Source organism: Poecilia latipinna, unplaced genomic scaffold, assembly GCF_001443285.1.
Source record: "Poecilia latipinna isolate Pla-1442-1.1 unplaced genomic scaffold, P_latipinna-1.0 Scaffold4, whole genome shotgun sequence".
Lineage (NCBI taxonomy): Eukaryota > Metazoa > Chordata > Actinopteri > Cyprinodontiformes > Poeciliidae > Poecilia > Poecilia latipinna.
The window spans coordinates 792732-815231 of record NW_015112620.1 but is presented as its reverse complement, the minus strand read 5'-3'; the positions used below and the strand labels follow the sequence as shown (position 1 = coordinate 815231).

Genomic DNA, 22500 nt, shown 5'->3' with positions numbered 1-22500 from the left:
CTACTTTCCAAAGAGGAATGAGAAAATATATCTGAAGAATAAACCAAAAGACTTGGAGTAGCAATTGTAGCATAAGCTGACTCTACAAAGTTTTGACTCAGGAGGGCAAAAAAACCCATCACACTTTACTTCCATTTCACAATTACTATGTGTTGGTTTAACACATAGCATTTTAATAAAGTACATTGAAGTTGGTGGTTGTAACAAAATGTGAAAAGGATCAAGAGTTGTGAGTGTGTTTACGCTGTACACAAGATACACAGAACATGTAATGTATAATATGTACATTAACTGTAAATATGAAGGGAGAGTTAAAGTCTGCCCTGATGACTATGTACAGAGGTGTGTTCTGTTAATGGCAGATCAGGTCTGTTACTGAGCGTGCAGCCCCAAAATTAAAGAGAGAAGTGCAAGTGGGACAGACAAGCATCAGAACAATGTTCATAAGCAGCCTCATCTTCTCTCCTGCGTTCTCCTCCCTTCAGTCTCCTCTGTCTTCTGCCACCCAGGGGAAGCGAAGGAGGTCACCCACACCTACAAGCACTCAATCAACCGGCAGGCGTCCTTGCTTGTCCTGAATATGGTGCCCGCTCCCCCGTTTGTCTGCCAAGTGTACTCCCAGCCCGCTGCCACCTCCCTGCACCTGGTGCCAGGAGGTTACAGAGCCACAAGCGCAGAGGTGCAGCTCCATGAAAAACACAGCTCCGTCTGTCTCACAGCGAGCTTAACAAACATTCACTATAGTTTTTCCAGATGGTAATAATGTGGCAATAATGGGAATGTACCTCATTGTCTTCTTTAACCATTATGGTTTTTGATAATACAACCATGGAGGCATAATCAAAGTTAGAAATATGAGTTTTCACTGAAAATTCATAAAAAAAATATTTCAAAGAATTTGGTCAAATTGCATCATTCATTAATTTGCCAACACCATTGGTATTGCTCATCAGTTCAGTGGATTCTTATATATATATATATATATATATATATATATCCTAACTATTTGCACTAAATGATTTGTGAGAAGTCTGAATAGCAATAGCAACATGAGAGAGTTTAGCAGAAAACCTAGGACCAATCAGGAACACCATCATATGAAAGGATGCATACAACTTCAAGTCAGATTTGACCTGATAGTAATATTAAAAGCGTTGGAACCGGGAGTGAACAAAAAAAAACAAACAAACAAAAAAAAAAACACGACTGATGGAGACATTCTTTAAAATCCTTATTTGACACAAACAAATAAAGCTGAAGCTGGCGGCTCGCAAGTACCAGATACTGCAGGGATGCAAGAGAACTCACAGGAACACAGATATCTCTATCAGCTGTGACAGTCGGGTCACATTCCTTTGTTATGTGCTGTTGTTACCACTGTGAATGCAACAGCAGAGATGGCTGTGATGACCGCAGCCAGAAAAGGCTTGGACACAGAACGCATGGGCCAAGGCAAACAAGGGAGGAAGATGGGCTCAAAAAGAAAAAAAAAGGGCAAGTTTTTTTTCTGAATGGATGGCAGACATATTGTAAAACCTTGGACTTAATCATGTATTAGCCTGTTTCAGCTGGGAGACTGGACGTGTGTGTCTGTGTGTGTGTGTGTGTGTGTGTGGGGGGGGGGGGTTTGGGGGGGAAAAAAAAAGGGAGAGGCAGACAGAGACAAGAAAGTGAAAGTGATTCATCTTTAAAAGGGCAGATTCCTGGTTGATGTATGGTGTCTGTGTGTGTGTGTTGCACAAACAGGCGTAGGAGGTGTTAGCTGGCTAGCTACAACTCATTTTACTTCTCCACAGAGAAATGTGGAGAAAGAGGATTCTAGGTTCTGCCTGTTGATCAAAGACATGGAGACGCTGATGCACAAACGTCTCTCTTCCCTTCCAGCCCTTCCAAACAAACACACCAATGTTTAACACTTGGCTTACGCCAGTAGTGATCTCTCAATGGACCCCATATGGATCTCGGCGAGCTTAATAAAATAAAAAAAAAAGTCAACTGTTTCTGAGAATGCAGTCTGAATCCAGTGTAAATCCGGATGCCAAGCATGTCTTGCCAAAAGTAGTGACGCTTTTCTGTCACCTAGCCAGATCTTATCAACATAAATGTCAAAAATTAAACAAACACATGTCAGCAGCCACATAAACAGGATATTAAAAACTGCTGATTAGACTAAGTATTCACTGAAACACTAAATCTTTTAAATCCTGATCCGCATATTGCATATTGAGCTAATAAAGCAGGATGCATACATTTGAAAATAAAAACAAAAAAACTAAATAAATAAATAAATCAAACTTTGACACAATCATTATCTGATACAAATGAATTGCAACTTGCAACCGAATAGCATGGATTAGGTTTGCCTCTGGGGCTCTACATCTACAGCAGGCCCAGGACTGTGTCCCCCAAGGCAAGTTGGGGTAAGTTTGTGTATAATGCTAACACAAAAACCAGCTTGTTACCAGTGTTGGTTGAACCTTGCCAGAGCTGACCCTGGCCACTGATGATGTGTGTGTGGTGATCATGGAAATATAAAGGTGTATTTGTGGAGTGGAGATTGTCTGGTTTTGCTTCACAAAGATAAAGTCACAGGGTCTCTTCTATGCTTTTTGCTGATGATGTGGTTCTATTTTGTATAAAAGTTGAATCCTCTGGCTCTCAACAGGGTTTTGTTTGTGCTGACTTTGGACCGGTTCTTTGTGTTTCCACAACCTCAAGTTCTGGCGATGGCCAAGTGGTTGTTTCTTAGCACCAGCTCTGACCTGGGCAAGAGGAAAGAACAGGTTTTTTTGTTTTTTTTCCCCATAAACTGGATGTGGGGTGTGAAGACCAACACCCATGTAAAATACTGTGGGCACCATATTATAAACTCTGCAGTGAGTTTGATGTGATCTGCCTTATGCAAGACAAAACAAAAAATAATGTTAATTAAAAAGAAAATTATAAGTTCGGATTAGCTCCCTGTCTGTTATTGTCTGCATGTTTATTTTTGATTGCATCCATTACAGAGTTTAAGGAAATCAATAATGAAGCTGTGTTTACAACCAGTATTTTCAACTCAATCATTTATAATAATTAGTCTATTATAATCATCAGGTTAACAAATCCTGCTGTAAAAAGTCATCTACCTGCTTCTTGCAGCGCCGCCGGTGCTGAACAGATGTGCTGGTTGGGACGGTGAAGAGTTCACAACCATTGCTTATTTGGTTGGATAAACTGGGTATGCACAAAAAATCTGAATTAGGAAAAGAGGAGACTATCACCGAGATATAATGACATGGTTCAGCGTTGGCTCTACGGCTGCGGAAAACCAAACCAGAAGCAGATAGAACCGGCTCTATCACCAGCTGCTTTGGTGGAAAAAAACCCTAAAAAAGGAATTTGGTGGACTGACTCAGCTGTTCAGGTATCTCGGCGTCTTGTTTTCCAGTGACGGTGAGATGGAGCAGATCAACTGGCAGATCGGCGCCTTGCCTGTAGTAAAGCAGTCACTCTCCTTTTCTGTCTTAATGAATAAAGAACTGGGCAGAGAAGTCAAACTCATGGTTAGGTCAGTCCACAAATGTAATTACAGTTTAACAAAATGCTTCAACCCAAACAGAATTTATGGCCTGAAGCGCTGCGGGTTTTATTTTTTTCTAAATTTTCATGGAAAAGTATAATTAAATGCCTGCTAATGCTTCACAGATTATCTGTCTCATAATGCACTACCATGGCATAGTGACTTGTTTTTCTTATATATATATATATATATATATATATATATATATATATATATATATATATATATAAAAGTTACATACTGCAGCTTTAAACTAACAATTAGTTGATTCCAGATTCAGTCTTTGTTTTAGAGAACTGGATTTAAAACAAACAAAGTCCAGCTGTCACAGTAAGGTGTGCTTCGCCAGAAAGACACACGACAAAAAATTCCCAACTAACCTCTGCAAGGTGAGAGCAAATGCAGTGGAATGAGATGACAGTCGAGCCCCTTCAGCTCATACAGGAGAGAGAAATTGCAACACAATTTGGACTCATCTGTCAACTGCCGGAAGGCTTTGACTTCAATTCAGCATAAAATATCTGTGATGCAAATTCAACTAGAGCCTGCAGGCAGATACCCCTTTAAGGAGATCCCCCGCTCCCTCTATCTCTCTGTGAGAATTATATCAACTAAGAGTCTCACCTTATACAAATCAGCTGCGTGTTTCCGACTGAAGCCCTTTACAGTTTCTCCTTCCTAACTCAGCTGTGACTCTCATCCCAGTATGACACCAGACAACTGCCTGAGAAGGTGTGAGAGGAGATGTCAGAGAGATAGCGGGAGAGAGAGAGCACATGCAGAAACCCTGGCAGAGTCACACTCCTGCTCCTCCAAAGACTAGCAGTACATCAACGTGTTAATTCAATAAAAGCCCAGCCACAGAGTGTAAGCCTCTTAATAAGCAGCGAGACTCTCTGTTTCCCAGTCTCTTGTCACTCCACAGCTTCCACTCAGCCACCTATCCATCTGATTTAGCTCCTCTCTGCCACGCCAGGATGCCTCTCTTGCCAGGTTTACATATTTTCTCCTACCTTCCTATTTATCTCTCCTTCAATCTCTCATGGCCACCTCCTCCCTCCCCCCTGTGTCAGGAAGAGAGGTACATACGGATGGTGCTAGAGAGACTCTCTCACACCATCCATATGTACCTCTCCTCTTGTGTCTGCAGGGTGCTTGTTATCCAGCACCTATCCAGACATTCCTCGGCTGGGAAGCCAGACAGCCAGACACGCAGCCGTGCAGACAGACTGACAAAAAGGGGGCCAGAGCGGAGGACGGACTGACAACCGGTCAGTTACCACACAGCAGGACTGACAGGCAGAGAGGGAGGTGTATAAGGGAAACAAAGCCGCAAGAAGGAAAATGTCTCAAGAGCCTGCAGGTTGCCCGGGTAGACAGGCAGGAAGTGTGTCTAAACAGTACTAAAACATAAAGGATGATAGACACAGGTAGATGAGTAGGGGACAAACAGGTAGGCAGACAAGCAGGTCGTCACAGGCTGGTGATGCGTTGCAGCCGGCTGAGCTACAAGCCCTGCATCCCAACAGGCCAGAGGGTCAGTGGCTGTGTGGCTGACGAACACTGCCTCTGTCTGGGCCCGCTGCAGAACTGCAGGAATCAAATGGCTGCGTATGAGTGAACTCGGCATGGGTCCATTACCTGAGTAAAATATCACGGTTTCACATTGTTTGTAATGCAATGACAAAAAAATCTAGAACATTAACTAATATGTGGAATTCCTTTCCTGAAGACTGGAAGCTGATTCCAGACTGGCACATTTTTAAATTAAGGCTGAAGGAGTGACTTGTAGTCATAGCTAACAGCGCCATGACTCCGTGATGGGTTTTTTATTCCACTGTGGTCTGTTTTAAGTTAATTTTAGAATTTATGTTATGCGTGATATTTTATCTTATGTTGTGTTTTTCTTTTAAGGTGTTTTTTGTTGTTAAAGGCCCATCTGGGGACGCACGTTGCAAATTAGCTAAGACTATAAATGTTATAGCGTTCTGTATTTGTTTATGCTTAACACTTGTCCCCATGCAAATAAGCAATAAAGAAATATGTGACTGCCGTTAATTAACTGGATGGATGGATAACATAACCAGCTGAGCTTAATAACCCTTATGCTAAAACATCAGTTATGTTATCTATAACATGTGCTGTTTTTTTTATTCTGACACATACACTAAAGCAAAAATAAAAACCATGTGAATTCTGTAATAGGTTTCAACAACATAACAGACCAGTCTAGCTTTTTGCTTACTTAGACGAGGCAAAGTTAGCTGCTAAATTAGTCAGGCTGTCTGCTGACTCCCTGACCAAATGCCAAATGTAGCTTTTGCAAATGTGTAAAAATCAGTGCAAATCAGTAATTTTAATTAGCACCAATATTTATTTCTAACAAAAAATGTGAAACTGGCTGAGGGAAGAAGAAATGTGCTGACGTTTCAGAAAGTCAGAGAGGCAGAGTGAAACACTAAGGACATGACAGTATTGTTCAGAACCAGAGAGTCAAATTACTGCTGTATCAACATAAGAAATAAAAAGGCGTTTTACTGAACCAAACTCTACAGTCAGTTAACCTTCACCAATTTCTTCCATTGTTATCTTTTTTATGTGGGTATCAGTCCCTTAATCTGCCTCAATCTGAGGGACATAAAGTAACAGCAAGTAATGATTCATGACACAACCATCTTGTATGGATGTGTCCTGAAAGCTCAAAAGTAAAAAAATAAATAAAGGCAATCAAGTTATGTGTAAGGAAAACTTTTGAAGGTACAAATTGCTTCCCTGCAGGGAGGAATTCTGGGAAAACATTAGCAGTGGCACAGAGACAGAGGGCAAGACGCACCGACGGAACTGCCAGAACAGCTGGTCAACACACCAGGTACAGGATGATGATTATGAGGGGGAGGATGATAAGGGTTATTAAGCTCAGCTGGTTTAGGAAAATATTAGTCAGGGCAAGTTCACAGCCACAAAGAGCCAATGTCCTTTACACTTATACACACCCTTGGTAAGCGTGCTAAAAAAAACAAAACAAAAAAAAAACAGTTTTTGATTGCATTTAGAAAAGTCCAGCTTTTACTTTAAAAACATTTACGCAGAAGGTAAAAACTCCTACATTAAGAAATAGGGCATAACTTCATTTCAGCAGAATCAACAGTGTCCTTTTATTTAATTTCTGTGACGACTTTCAAAACCCCCTTTTTATTTCCAACAGAAATTAGTCATCTTCTATAACATTTCACAGGGTTGGAGCATACAGATTGTAGAGAGGGGGTCTTTGATCTGCAGATCGACCAGAGTCATGGGTCTTCCCTCGTGCTATTCTTTTCAGCTTTTACAGATTTTAGTACAGTTTAGATCTGGGAGATGAGATAGTCATGGAAAAAAGCTAATTTGTTGAACCGTGTGTGTGGATTTTACCATAAGCTTTGTAAAAAAATATATAATTAGTTACGCCATCCAGGGGTCTTTGGCGGAGGAATTGGCCCACAGCATCACGGATCCTTCGCCTTACCCAGCAGCAGCCATTAGAAGCTTTTGTACATATACGCCTCTTGTTTTATACCAGACGTACCTGGTAGCTGAAAAACTCAAAGAATTGTCTGACCAAACAGGATCAGATAAAATCCCTGTAAAATCTACAATCCACATATTTATGTTTGTCACAGTGGGGCAGAAAAGACGCCTAAATAACCAACTTGCATATAAATAACATCTAATAGTTATGATTGAAACTCTGTGACCCCAAATTGTCGATGTAATTAAACATTTTTTAGTACTGCAGTGACTGTAGATGCGGACGAGTTTAGGTTAAGTAGAATTTTCCTAACCTAAATGACTAATCCTCTTGGCTTTGCAACAAAGAGAAACGGGCGTCTGTTTGCATAAATACCCGTCCGAATCAGAAGTTACTCTGCGCAATCTGATCAACGTAAAAGAAAAAAAACAAAAAGTGAAGTGCGTAATGTTTTACAAAAATTGTACAATTCCATTTCCTTCGTTGGTATTGGTAGGAGTAGCACTAATTGTGATTTCCCAAAAAAGAAAAAAACTAACAAAAAGTTATTTCCTAATGTGGGTATTTTTCCACACTGGATAATGTGCTTAATTAAAAGGTAGAACTTTTAGCCCCTTTAGCTTGAAGGGGTTGTAATTGTAACCAGAGAAGTAGATTGCTTCCAGATCACTATTTCATTGGTTTTGGAAAACACTAAACAGATCATTTTGAGTTTAGTGGAAGAAAATATGAGAAACGAAAGAAAGAAAGAAAGAACGAAAGAAAGACAGAAAGACAAATATTATTAATTCCTCTCCTAATGCTCTTCGTCTAAAATTAACAATCAAATCTCCCGTTCACTAGGACAACAAGCCCTCTGGAGAAACATTTGGGCAACATTTAGGCTAGAAACAAACTGATATTTAAAATATGCTAAAATATCATCATATTTTAGCAGAGTACAAATGCACAGCAGACTTTTTTATTATACTCTAAATAGTTTTTAATATTTTTTTCTATAATCTAAATTTTTAGGGTGGTGGCGTTGACATAATTTATTCTGTTGGTGTTTATTAATGTGATCAGCATAAAATACTAAATGCCAGTTTGAGATTCAGTTAAATTTCAAGACTAAACCAGTTACTTAGAAATCTATTTTTAACTTTCTTTTCATATAAATTAATTGTTTTGCTTCTTAAAATATAAATACTTCTTTCTTTGTAGATTAGTGGTTCAATCTCTCAAAGCCATTTAAACGGCACCCTTGACTGAGCCACTGACCACATCTTCTCTCTTTTTGTCTGTCCATTGAAAGTACCTTCGGCTCTATAATCCTCTGTTTAGCTGCGTTTTACATTCCGTCTAGATGTTTTTTGCACAATGTTAAAATGTTCCTAAGTTTAGATAGATCTAATTCGCTGCAGCGAAAGAGGATTTACAGTCGTCGTACATTCGAAAACGCACCGTCTCTACCACACAATGACCTATTTTCCCTTTCATCTTGGCTGTGAACATGAGCAATTTATGTGCTGCCGTTTGTTTGTCTTTATGAAACTGGAGATGGGTGTGTATAACTCAAGAGGACAGTCAAAGCGCAAGTTTTCTCAACGGTCCCATCATGTGAGTCATTCAGCAAAAACGTCCTGCAATAACATCACAGTGACAGCCAGGAAGTGAATTTTACCAGTAAAAAAGTGGGAGTGCAACATTTTCACCATATGGTGGAAACTTGACTCCGGGCAAACGCGTCTCGATTTCGATCACTCTGACTCAGCAGCCACTTTCCTCTGCTCACCAGATGTGGCAATGATGCCTTTCAGAACAATCCGCCGACAAACACCAGCACATGAAGACATAACTGCGACAACCACCAGTAAATATGAAAAACTGCGCCTCGGGGTTAGGAGGTTTAAATAAGGAGCAACGGCCTCGCGTGATCTCTACATTTCATCACCGTGAAGAAACAAATGGCTTGGTCACAAGGCCGTCACAACCTTTAGAGTACAGTCACTTTTGCCAACTATTTCCACAGCCTCTGTGAACTCTCCCCCCAAATATTTGAACTCTGTATGTTGACTCTTCTCCCATTAGGTCAAGCCAGTGACAGCAGGGTGCGACGTTTCTTCATTAGGAGAAACACAAATGAGTCTGAAGACAGTGGCATCCATTTGTATTCGGTCCCCTGAATTTATACTTTATCACCTTTTGCTGACATCACTACAACGGCTTTCCTCTTGCCACGCTTCCATAAAGCTCACATTTGTTCAGTGCATCACTAACAGGGTTTCCTGTTGATGGATTCTCCAACCTGAGCTGTGGATCTCTGCAGCTCCTCCAGAGTTACCATGGGCTTCATACCTGATTTTTTGATAAAAACTCTTTGCCCGGGCTGTCGGTTTACCTCAGGAGTCCAATAAAGCAAACTAAAGAAAAAAAAGAACAAACCATTTTTTTTGCCTTTTTAGCATTTTGTTCCCCAATATTGACCAGCATCTGAAGTCTTCAGTTGGATTTATATTCAGATGAAAACACACACAGAGGGACTTTATTTACCAATTAGGTAACTTGTGGAGGCAATTCATTGCAATTGATTTTTTCTCTGAATTTCTCTGCTAGGGCTCATCACACAAAATCCCAGTAAAATATATATTGATCTTGAAGGAAGTTTAAGCGGTAGGAATAAATTTGCAAAGGGGGCTGTTAAATAAACAGATGATCATTGACCCCCCCAAAAACAACACAAATATTTCCTGAAAGTGAGAAGAATTAAGAATTTCCCAGAAGTTGTTTAATGTTGCCAACACTGAGCAAAAAAAAAAATAATAAAAAATTAATGAATCTGCCATTGGGGCAGGCTAATTGAGGCTGCCTTTCCAAAGCCCAGTGCAGTTTCCATCTTTTACCAATTTTAACGACTAGCCATCTGCATGCTGTGGTTCCAATTTACCAGAAACTTCAAAACAGAGCATTTATCTAGGTTTTTGTACTGGTTAGTTCTGACTATACGGAGCCCACCATGGATTTATTCTGTACTTGCCAACAAGCTGTCGCAAGATGAGTTAAAAAGAAAGAAAATAGGCAAAGAATAACTGTGCCAAAGACAAATGGAAAAGCGATGACAGGAGGTGAGTCACAGAGCAAAGGAAAAACATAAAGTTGTTTTTCTGAACTGGTTGTACCATTTATCATGCACTGTGGGAGGTCATTTAAGGAACAGTGCAGGGATGCTGTGATGAACACTGGATACTGTTTAAGGGCAAATGAGAGGGCACAGAGAGGTTTCCGGTACCGTGGATCAAAATGGCTATTTGTTTCAACTGGACTGACACGAGGCCTGACCACTCAGTTAAAACAGTTTTCCAAAGAACCTGGGAAAAGATGTTTCAATTACCTATGTTCAGAAAAATCTGGAGATTCTAATTCAGGCATGATTTAAATAGAAACTGAACCATGTGACGTTCTCATGTGAAAATCGTGCTGGATTAAAAAGAAAACAAACAGGTTTGTAACTTATTGGCTGCAAAGATACTGCTGTGTAAAAAGCTAGATGACAAAGAGTTCCCTATAAAAGCATTTTATCACATAAACAAAAGGGACAGATCAACACAAAGTAGTGCACAGTTGTGGGATGAAAGGAAACCTGTTTTTTCATTAAAAAAGTGCAGCATCTATTTCTATTCAGTCTACTGAGTCGGTTCTTTGGAGAAGCCTGTGTTGCTTACGACTGTCAGCTTTGCACACGCGTCTAAAAATGTTGATTACTTTCATGGTCAGTCGGATTGGACGGATGTTTTCGAAAAGCAGTTCTCACTTAATATGAAGCACACAAAATGGTTTTTCAATGGGCGATCTAGTCAAAGTCTAAACTTAAAATGAGACTGAGATTCAGAGGCATGAGTACAAACAAGCTGTTTATGCTTACGGACTCTTCAATGTGGCTGAATTTGAACTATTCAGCAAAGAGGAGTGTGCTGGAATTCCTCTGCAGCGGTTTAAAACACCCATTGCAATTTTCCCCATTAAACTAAATCAAATCAACATTTGAAAATTCCACCTTGTTTTTGCTCAGGGTCTTTGATATTAAAATCTGTTTGATCTGAAATACTTGAGTATTTTTTAAAAAATGCAATAAGAGAGGTTTCACAGCACCGTATAGGTTTATGGGCCCCTAGAGGTGAACTAACCACAATTTTAAGAACAAAGCGCACAAGCAGAATATGTGTGATTTGCTTAGTGACTGGAGTTTGAGCTGACCACAAACCTCCTTCCTGTTTCCAGAGTCTCTTAATGTGCTGGACCAAACAGACCATTATGTTGCCAGGACAATAAATGAATAGTCACACTTGAAACAGACAAAATTGGTGACTCACGTTTGGGAAATGAGGCTTTAAAATCTGGAGCTGATTACCATCAACGCATGGGAAAACTTTACAACTACTACATAACCACAGTGCAGGTAGGTCAGAGCATTTTATATAAATAACTTGCACAAGTCAGTCACTGTAGTTGGGTTGTAATAAAAAGCTGCATAAGCGAAATGTGGCAGCGAGGATGCTGAGTGACCCTGCTAATTTCTGCACTGCGGTGCATCAGCGTATTTATTCAAACACGGAACGTGATGTACTGGAGTCATACAGGGGAGGTTTCATACAACAAGATTAAAACATGCACAAGAGGTGGTGTTTCTCAACTCTGGAGTTCTGATACCACCCCCCAACAATATGTGAAAGCAGAACTACTCCAGCTACTTCCAGGAATATGAGGGAAATCCTTTCGAACCCCAGGGAGATGCACTTTTTTTTCTTTTTTTTCTGAATGCCGCTTAATCAAGATTCATGAACCTGCAATAGTCTTGCAGAGCAAAAACTGAACTCGAGTGACAATCACAAACAGATGGGCTGTGTGTACAGCTTGAGTTTCCCTGGAGGAGGGTAAGTTAGGAGAGATATTTATGAGGAGAAGCTATAAAATAAAAACTTGTCACATGGATGTGAAAACAGATGGAGCTGGCTTCGGAAGGAAAGAACATCTATGTCACACTTTTAACGTGTGATGTAGATCACACAATAATCTATATCACATGGATCCATGTTATTAGTCACAAACGCAGACTCTCCTTTAGAGGAGATTCTAATTTCAGGATGTGAAAGGTTTACAAAGTAGATCATCTGCAGTAAAATGAAAAGCACAGGTGTAACTCTGAAAACGAGTGACGGTACAATGTGCCAAAACAACATCAGCAGCAGTCCATTACAACAGTGTATGTCATCAACCAACAATTCCTAGAAATATCCAAAATATGAGGAATAAATAAAAACAGAAACCGGCCAATCGACCCAGTCAGTGTTGATGGGAAGGTGGATGGAGCTACACTCCACGTCTTGTAAACTTGTTAAAACAGGTGTGTCCAATTCAGTCCTCTAGGCATGCAGCATGCTTTAGTTCTCTCCCTGGTTGAGCACACCTCATGGCTCACTAGCAGGCCTCTGCAGAGCATCAGCATGCTAAGTTGGAACCATTTAAATTAGCTGTGTTGGATCAGAGTCATCTAAAACATCTACCGGCCCTTGAGGACAGCCCCATGTTAGAGGAAGCAAAAATAAAAAACTAAAAAAATAAAAAAAATTGAGTCTGGAGCAGGATGGAAAACCCTGAACAAGAGTATCATAGCTTAGATCAAAGTGTAGTCTTGTGCTAGAATGACCAAGTAATAATTCAGTAGAGAACTGACAGAACGACTTGAATACTTTAGAGGTACTGCATGGATAAGGAGTTAGATGCTAAGACTATCCCAAATTGTGCTGGTTGTAGAGCTCCCTCTACAGGGGTCTACTGCATACTAAAACTGTGTTAATAGTGTCAGATCTCCTAGCAATTAGGCCACAAGTCAGCAAGCTACCCAAGGACAAAGACTCTATACCCTAAAGCAGAGACATCAAACATCAGGCGCTAAACTCACTACACAGTACCTACACTACGACACTGATATGAGTGACAATTTGACCCCATCCCTACAACCACCTCCGTGTGGAAGTATGCAAAGATTATGAAATCAATCTGCATCATTTTCATATGGTTTCTGCTCCTCTAGTCACACTTGCCCGTGACACCAACAATGGAAGCTATGCTAAAGGGTGGAGTAGATCAAAAGCAGTCGAGACTCTTTGATAATAACAGATCTGATGCTGCAGTCTATCTGTTCATACTTGAAACAACACAGCTACTTAAAATTCTGAGTCCGAACAGAGCAAAGTAGAGAAAGCACAGTTTCAATCCAGTCGTGACATGGTGTCTGTGAAGGTTATTGATCAACAATCATGAGACTGCCTTGATCTGCTCAGGAGCAATCCCACTGTAAGCTGCGATGTGAATTAAAGAACAGGGGGGAAGCAGCATGCAAGTAAGAGCCTGTGCCTCTCAAGCCTTTGAGAGTGAACCCATTGAACTCCCCAAGGTGCAGTGGAAGCTCGCAGACAAATCGACTCGTGCGCCGACAGCACCATCTAGCTGCTGGGAAATGCAATCGCTGGCAAATGAAGCACCCACGTTTCAGAGACAAACCTGAGCATTTATGGACCAGAATCTTATAGTCGGTGAATCAAAAAGAAAGGTCAATGCTGTCATACACTACAAGCAATAAAAGCATTTCAAAATATTTAAGTTCTGTACACTGCGGCAAAAAGAACTGAAGTGTGTGAAAATCTAAATTTGTGTCACAAAACTTGTGACTCCACCTGTGAAGATCTCAAAAAGCATAATGTGGAGGTAAAAAAAAATAAAAATAGAAGTCTGAGGAAAATCTTTTATTCTGGCAAAGAAAATGAACAAGCTGATTTGTTGGTGTTACATAAACCATACTTCCACTTCGAAGAGTACTTTCTTTACTAATAAATTAATACAAACTACAACTACATGTTGATGAACGTGCTATTTTATAAACACTTTGAAACTTTTTTCCTAAATGATCCACCATCAACATCCTCAGCAGTCTTTTGGCCATTTAAAACAAAACTATTACAGTTATATTTAAAAACGTAAAAACACGAAATATAGCAGAACAACAAAGTCTGGAAGACAACTAAAAACATTTAAGACCACAAAGGCTAAAGCTAAATATTCTAAATGATTCATTTAAAAACAACAAAAAAAACTAAAATCCTAAAACAAATGATCAGATAACATAGAAGAAACTACATACAACTTATGCTATCTTATAATTTAAGACAACTAACATATTTGATGCTGAAATTTAAGTAAATATTTACCTTTTAATTTATGAAAACGAAGCCGTATTCGTGGGGAAAAACAAGACCACATGACAAATATTCTATACACACCTACTTTCCAGGATCCCCGCATAGGGACAACTGTAAAAAACGCTAAGCACCAAGGTCTCATAAGACGTTGGTTAGGATATGTGACTACCGCCCGCCTCCTCGCCCTCCTCCTCTGCGTCTGCAAACTGCTCTGATTCAGTGGCAAAGCGGTAGCGGCGCCACCGCATCGGGTGTGCGTGATGCACAGCTGGACTGTAATTAGCCGCCACCGGTGGATCGGCCATGTTGCTCTGCCGAAGTGACAAATCCTGCAGAGAGAAGTGGAGCACATCCTCCGGACCTGCAGAAGGCGCACGAAGCCAGTCAGGGCCTTAAAAAGCACTCTTCCGAAATTAATTCAAAATGTAGTTTCATAATTTCAACTGATTTTTCTACTTCCTGTGGCACATCTGATCAGGTCTGACACACTGTTACCGTCACGATATTATCATTTCTCTGTTTGTAGAGATTATACTGTACATTGATGGAGAAATGGATTCTGGAGTTAGTAAAAGTCTGTTTTACCATAAGGCACGGTCACTACATTCAACTCCACCCTCTTTTTGAGGGTGACATCTTGGATCTCTTCGTCCCAGTCTTCCTTCTCTTGCAAGGACATCAGGAGTGGCTTATGGCCTTCTGGAAAGGTCATGTCCGCACCTCTGTAAAAAAGACCCATGGTGTTGGATGTAGGCAGAGGAACGACTAACTGCTCAACCTCTCATAGCCAGCTAAGCAAGGCTGGTGGAACAGACGGACGGACTTACTTACTCTTTGGTTACCTAGCAACAACTTGCTGTGTAACATGCACAGCAGCAGTTTAAGATTTTGCCACTGTGCCTCATAACTGCTTAAAAATAAAAACAATAGCATGGGGTGAAAACTGGATAAAACATTTAAAACTGTCATTGGTTTGGGTTGTACTTAAACAAAAAAAAAAAAAACCCAACTAATTATCAATAGACTTATATGAAAAGGTTAAACTGTGATACATTTTTCAGCCGCATCATTCAGCCCTAATTTAGCACTGTGTTGTAGTCCACCCACACCAGACACATTTAGGTGGCGTTTCATATTAAAAGAGGCTGTACGATTGCCATGCAAAAGCTAACGCTTATGTTGTGGACATTTGCCTAAAAGGCACAGCAGCACTGACTAAACGTGTTCCTCAGTTAACGATGCTGACAGAAGAAGTCTTGGCGTACCTTTTCTTCTTGTTTCCGGAGCGTTTCTTTCCCCAACGTTTCTTCTTGGATGCAGGAAAGCTGGGATCTGGCGCCGCTTGTTCAGGCTTATGGTACTGAGTGACACCAAACCTGGCGGCACCATTGGCCGTAGCATACTGCGGAACATCTGCAACTCTCCATCTTCCAGCTGGCGTACCATTAGTGACAGGTGAAAAAGCACCCTTTTGTTTCCCACTGTTCTTCGGAGACACAACTTTAGTACTCCAGTCTCTGCGGTCCAGAGAGCCAGCATTAGTACTCTCGCTGGCTCCATGTTGGTGGCCATTGGCTGTGGTGTACCGAGGCACATCTGCAACTCTCCATCTTCTAGCTGGCGTACCATTGACCACAGGTGAAAAAGCATCCTTTTGTTTCTGAGGGTTCTTCGGAGACACAGCGCTAGTACTGCTGTCGCTACGGTCCAGAGAGCCAGCATTAGTACTCTCGCTGGCTCCATGTTGGTGGCCGTTGGCTGTGGTGTACCGAGACTCATCTGCAACTCTCCGTCTTCCAGCTGGCGTACCATTGGTGACAGGTGAAAAAGCATCTTTATGTTTCCAGGGGTTCTTCTTAGACACAGCGCTAGTACTCCCGTCTCTACAGTCCAGAGAGCCAGCATTAGTACTCTTGCTGGCTCTATGTCGGCGCCTTGCCCTCTTAACCCAACATGCATCAGGAATGTGACCGTTGGGCAGATCGTTGGGCCTACAGGTGTTGTGCTGAGCTCCCTTTGGTTCGCACTCGAGTCTGAACTCACACTGAGGCATCACGTCACCTGTCACACAAGATTAAAGGATTCATTACACGTCATAATACATATTCTTTTTATTTCCTTCATTACAAGAACCTAAAAATAAAGGGATGCAGGACATCAGCATTGAAATCAGTATCAGCTGCTGTTTGGGACCTTCTTAAAATATCGGTATTGATAAGTAAAACTGCTGTGATATTAACAGACAGAGTTTATTTGAATCTTGTTAGTGTTTCAGGAGGAGGATGGTCATGGCATTTGTTTGGATGTGTGACAATAATGCAGCACAGGATTGTGGGATGTTTAACTGAGGCACAGAGACAATGTCAGCTGTGTTTTTCTGATGGTGTCGAAGAAGTAGGGAATTACATACAATAGCAGAAAATATCGATTATCAGCCTGAGTTTTTATATTGGTGCATTCCTACATTAAAAAAAAAATGATAGAAAAAGTGATCATCATTCAGATTGTGAATATCTGTAAAAATGCTCCAATGCAAAAAACTCTCAGAATCACCCTTTTGTGCATACATAGCAGTTGAAGAGTCAGATTTTTCATTTTTGGGTGCTTTTTGTTCTCATGTTCAGTTAAGTTAGTTAATCATTTTCAGAGGAATGACTTAAGACCGTCAACTTTATACAGAGTATAAAGGCATTTATAGGCTCATGAACTCCAGGCACAACCCAGTGTTGCATCAACAAGTAAATTTAATCTTTAGGAACTCTGTTAAAGTTCCTACAGTTCAAAACAATAGGGGGAAAAATGCCTATTTCCACCTAATAGGCATTAGATGGATCTCCATTTAGTTTACAAATGGCTTTCTAACCTATTCCAGACTGGATGTCAATGAACATTTTACATTTTTCCTTTAATTTATTTTCTTTTTGGAGCTAATCTAACCTACTTCATGTTGTGAAACAAGTTTTATTTAGGTGGTTTCTTGATTCTACAGGATGGGCAGTTGTCAAGCCTAGTTAATAGATGGCTTGCTTCCCTTCATTTGAAAACTGCATTTTATCTTTTTTTGGTTATCTTTTTTCCTGATATCCGACATTTAGAGTAGCAAAACAGCAGAAATTTGTAAGTGTCAAATAGATTTAGTCTAGTATAAGTCCTGCTCAAAAAACATTTTTTGAATATTGTGGGAAAAAGTCCCAACATTTTTGGTTGCTTCGTCATTTCGGCACACTCACCAGACCTAAATCTCATAGAGAATCTATTCAAGATGAAGATGAGAAAACCCAGACCCAACAACGCAGTTGACCTGAAGATGGCTATCAAAACAACCTGGTTTTCCATTGCACATCAGCCGAGCCACGCCGTTCTGATGCAGTAAATCAGGAGTGTTCAAAGTGTGTTCAAGGAGGGTTCAAAGTCAAAATCCTGCATGTTTTAGGTCCCGCCCTGGTTCAAACACACCTGCATCAAATGATTGCTTGTTAACAGGCCTCTGCAGAACATTGACATCCATGTAGCAAATCATGCAAAAAGAGCCCCGACCAAATACTGATTGCAGCAAATTTATAACGCTTTTCAGAAGCCTGACACTTCTGCTTATTTTTTTTTCAGTAGTTTTAACAGTATTTTAATGTTCTGTTCTGTTAAAGTAAACTTAAAACCTGCAGAGAAAAAAACACCGAAACTATAGTATAACTGAAATTCACTTAGTTTTATTTTTTTAGGTAGTGACATTTCGAGATATATCTGACATTTAACAGCTGAGAGTACATTTTAAATTGTTTAGTAAACTGATCTGACTGTCACGCTTTGCGGGCATTTACTCTGAATCCAGCACTAGCTACTGTTTTCAAAATGCGTTCTTCAGACTTTCTCCGACGTTTATGTTTGGATGCAGATCAGGCTTAAATCGCGCTTAAAGGTAAAAAAAAAAACCCTCTCAGACTGAGCTGGAGTCAGACTTCATGTGCACAGAAGACTAAAAGGAAAAACTCCTCTCTGAGCTGACTTCAACGTTACCGCGCTGGGGTCAGCATGCCTCCGTTAGCTAACCGTAGCGCTCTGACTGACTGGCTCCTAGCTATAAAAGTTACCGCGTTAAGCGTCAACCGTCACGCAGGTTAAGCGCCCGGGAAACAGAAATGATCATTTTAAAATAAAAATGAATTAGTTATCTTAACATCGGGGCTTCATCAGAATTAATTTCTTACCTGTAGCTAAAGCTGCAGGCAGGCCTGACACCCGCGAAGCACCAATCGGCCCAAATAAAAAAAAAAATTAAAAAAAAGAAAGAAAAAGTTATTTAAACGGGGTGACAGATAGGTGGCGCCAAGCTACGGAGAAATACATTTACTTACTTTTCCCAGCTTGACTCGGTTTTAAGTTTATTTTTGTAACCTTTTTCTTTTCTTGAGCTTCAGCACATCCTATTTTTATCTATAGATTTCTGTAGTTTTTTTTTTTTTTTACTATTTTTGATTCTGTGCTTTATTTATTTGCCTCAGCTGTATTAGACTGGTGACTTATTCAAGATGTACCTCTCCAGTCCCTCAATGACCATTGGAAATAATAATTGTGCCAAAATCCTTACACTGTATAGGCACCAGCTGTGACTTTTATTTATGTACTTGAAACATTTGGTGCATATTTAAATGCATATTTAAATTAAACCTTTGTGTTGAAATTGGGCAGTTGACAAAGATATATGCAATTTTTTTTAAAGCTATATTGAAAGAGAAAATGCAAAACAACCCTTGGAACAGAATCCAAAAACATCTTAGGCATGTATATCTAATTATTAGCAAACCTGAGCTGGCCTTTCTTGCAATTTCAATTGAGAGCTGTCAAAGTGATAAAATCTGATGAGGCATTATCACAGCCCAAACATTTTTATTGCCAAATCAATTACCTAGACCTCAATGAATAACTCTTTAACAGCAACAAGACTTCAGATTTGCAACTTGATGTTGTGTTGGATTTTATTCAAATTGAGGATGGCACAAGCAGCTATTGAAAGAACCGATGAGCCAGTATTTGTATAAGTTAATATTGCTTATAATGCTCACAGTTGAATTAGGAAGACGGTTTACAACCATACAAAAAGTCAGTTTGAAGCAAAGTGAAAATTACTCATCTGACCATAGCTAACAAAAAATTTAAACAAACGAAAGAAATAGACACTAATTAAAAAAAATAATAATTAGTCATTCACTATACAGACAAAACATGAGCCAGTCTAAGTACCATACAAAGCATTGTGCTATACATCCAACAAAGCACCTAGGCAACAAGCTGGTTTCTCTTTGATAAAACTGTAAAAAATAGTTTTTTTAGTACCAGTCTGAAAAAGAGTGGTAAGTGGCACATCAATACAAATGATTACTGTTCAAGTACAACATTTACAAGTCAGGAAAACAAGTCTGACAGATACAAAGTGTACCTTGAAAAATGTGTAAGTCTAGAGCAAGTTCATCTTGAAAAAAATGTCCCCAGAAGGCACAGACAGAGAAAATGAAAGCCATGCAAAAGAAAACAAGATGTTTTTTGTGCAAGGAAGCAAAACTCAAGTTTGTGAGAATTACATAATACAGCAGATTTTGATTGTTCCTCCTTTACTTTAATGGGATAGTTCAGAAAATTTGACTTAAGTTCCTAAATTAAAGGATTATAAGCGGTATTATTTTACCCTGTAGCAACTCTGTTAGCATCTTCATTTGGTAAATATCCAGATTAGATGGTTCCTCCAGCTGCAGCTAAGGGCTAGGCTCAGGATGACCAAGACCATATTGGATTACAGGGGCTTTAAAACAAAGCCCAACTCAAAAATAATTTATATAAATAGTATTTTATAAACCTTTAAGCTGTTGTTACATTTGCTTTAGGTGGTTATCTACAGAAAAACTAATAATTATTGACACAAATATAGAGACAGAAAGATGTGTACCACCAAAAATCATCCTGTGTGAAACACATACTGGGACATTAAAGCATAGTACGGGTGTGTAAAAATAAATAATAAAAAAATCGGCTAATTTAAATCAAAACAAGATATTTTTCTATTGCATTTTTTTTGTTTGTTTCTGTTAGGGATTTAGTTTGAATAGAAATGCTTTACTGTACATATTGTGGACTCAGTCCATGTTTCACAACGGAAGCTCTGTGGTGGCACACTGCGTCTGAACTCCATTGTCCATGTAAATGATTATGTTTTTTTTTATTATTAAAAAACAAAACAAATAAACACCCAATGCAAACATGGCAACTGAAGTCTCTACTAGAACTTAGTATTATCCTCTGGGACCAGCTAATATGAGTTTATACTAAATGTAGACACCAAGAGACAGCTATTTGCTCCAGGTAAGAGATTAACCGTTTGTAAGCTTTTACCAGAATCTCACCTCAAAAATGTCAACCTATCCCCTTAAAGTAATCCTCAATTGCAGTAGTAAATACTGTATTAAAACATGTTTTAACCAATTACATTAAATTACAAATGCCTTTTGGCCACACAGGAAGTAAAACATTTAAGTTCATTATATTTACAGCAGTTTATTGGTTACACAGAGCAAATCAGGGTTTCATGTAAATCTGTTGTTAGAAGGTGGCAATGAGATTGCTGATCCAGTCTTCGGTTAAAAAAAAAAAAAAGTGAGTCTCCTGTGCACGCTCAGTGTCTGGTTTGTAAGTCGATCTCTCTGGGTTTATAGATGCGTTTAAACGGCCTGTTACAGAGACCATCAATCACTCAGACGTAGCTCCCCCCACACATTCATATCAAAACGTTCCTGTGCAACATTGTTTGGGCATATTACTACCAGCTGCAAATCTCTTCCAGCTCAGGCCTCACTTTAGAATTTAAAGACATTCCTTGGCTGCAGCTTCTGTCAATAAGTTCAAACCCTCTGAACCAACTAAGGACTGTTGCTCTGATTGACATAGATGCACAGTTTTTTTTTTTTTTTGGAAGACTATTCTTAAGATTAAAAAAAAAGCATACAAAAAATTCTTCAGTGTACCTTTCACTGATTCCACAAGTGAACTATTCTGTAGGATGTAGAGTCCAACATTCCCAAGCATTTCATTATTTATTTCAACTTCCAAAAACATTTCTTTGAGCACTCTTTGCTCATTTCTTATTCTTTTCAAAATACATGCTTGTCCAAATTAACAATTACATGCATTCATCATCTCTTGGACACAGGTCAGGCAACATGGCTGCCTTCATGTCTGTCTGGAACAGGGTAACCATCCTCTTGCCGCCTTTTTCCTTTTTTTAATCCGACTTGCTGTTTTTCCAAAAAATAGACCCTACCAGTCATTTGTCTTTCAATAATACCGCAATTATTTTATAAAGGTAAGATGTGTTAGGCTGTTCCAGTATTTATGCCCTTTAGATTAATTCCAGTGCATTCCACTGACTGACTGCATCAGTCTTAAAAGCAGGTTGGGCTCAAGTTATTCCTGCTTAGAAACTACCAGCTTGTAACATAAAAAAAAAAAAAAAGTCACAACAATATGAACAGAACAGAGCAGCAGAGTAAGAAAACAGTGCAGACTGAGACCAACAGTCACATTTGCATAACCATCAGTTGTTTAGTATTCGCTCACTCAGGAAAGTCCCTCAAAATGCAATCGCCAAATATTAGTCCGTGGGGAGAAAACGTCCTCGGAACGAACAGCAGAGGGCAAAGCAGGTCCATTTACACAAACCGAGTCTGCTCATCTTTGCTGTCCTCCTGCACAGATTCCCAGAACAGATAACTGGCAACCATTCGACATTGGACTGATGATTTTCATCCCAGATAGGCGACTGCTAGTTCTTTATCTCCAGAATGGAAGGGTTGTGGTCCAAGATGGACAGAATAACTTTGTCCATGTACTGCCGCAGGCATAAATTGATGTCCTCCTGTTCCTTCAGGGCTTCCATCAACTGTGGAGAAACATGGACGCCAAACACATTTTATTATCACTCCCATCTAAGATATTACCCAAAGATGTTTACTGGCCAATGGTCTCTTGATTTTATTTGGGTAAATCACTCGTGTACCTATGATAGTACCCCTGACCAATCATCACGGTTACTATCATTGGTACACAAGTGTATATTTTTGCACTTTAATACCATAAATAAGGTCTTTCATAAACAGTCTCTGCTATTGCCACCATTCATGCTGTTTACCTCCATCACCCTACCCGCTCTT

The 22500-nt window shown here is 39.7% G+C and overlaps 2 protein-coding genes across 7 annotated transcripts in view; both read right to left on the bottom strand.

Annotated features, from left to right (window-relative positions):
• Positions 1-13837: 13837 nt before the first annotated feature.
• Positions 13838-18607, bottom strand: LOC106962909 (uncharacterized). Of its 2 annotated transcripts, none has more exons than XM_015057663.1 (4): positions 18511-18607; positions 15571-16366; positions 14891-15027; positions 13838-14666 (listed from the first exon to the last, which is right to left on the bottom strand). In XM_015057663.1, the coding sequence occupies exons 2-4, from the start codon at positions 16356-16358 to the stop codon at positions 14458-14460; spliced, it is 1134 nt and encodes a 377-aa protein (XP_014913149.1). In that variant the 5' UTR covers positions 16359-16366; positions 18511-18607; the 3' UTR covers positions 13838-14457. The 2 variants fall into 2 exon arrangements, with proteins under 2 accessions (XP_014913149.1, XP_014913076.1); XM_015057590.1 differs by lacking the exon at positions 18511-18607 and adding an exon at positions 17536-17734.
• Positions 18608-21867: 3260 nt separating this feature from the next.
• LOC106962502 (rab11 family-interacting protein 4B) overlaps positions 21868-22500 on the bottom strand; it is a 40946-nt gene continuing 40313 nt past the window's right edge. For all 5 annotated transcript variants that reach the window (XM_015057156.1, XM_015056994.1, XM_015057074.1 and 2 more), the window contains one exon: positions 21868-22229. In XM_015057156.1, coding sequence (XP_014912642.1) covers positions 22113-22229 — 117 coding nt within the window. In that variant the 3' untranslated portion in view covers positions 21868-22112. The remainder of the gene's footprint in view (positions 22230-22500) is intronic.

What these genes read in the sequence shown, in the direction of transcription:
- LOC106962909 (XM_015057590.1), bottom strand. Translation starts at nt 17,641, where the DNA reads ATGGAAAACCAGGTTGTTTTGATAGCCATCTTCAGGTCAACTGCGTTG. An exon ending in CTCTATGAGATTTAGGTCTG is followed by an intron (nt 16,367 to 17,535) that starts GTGAGTGTGCCG and finishes CTTGTGTGACAG; the next exon opens with GTGACGTGATGCCTCAGTGT. An exon ending in TCCGGAAACAAGAAGAAAAG is followed by an intron (nt 15,028 to 15,570) that starts GTACGCCAAGAC and finishes TCTTTTTTACAG; the next exon opens with AGGTGCGGACATGACCTTTC.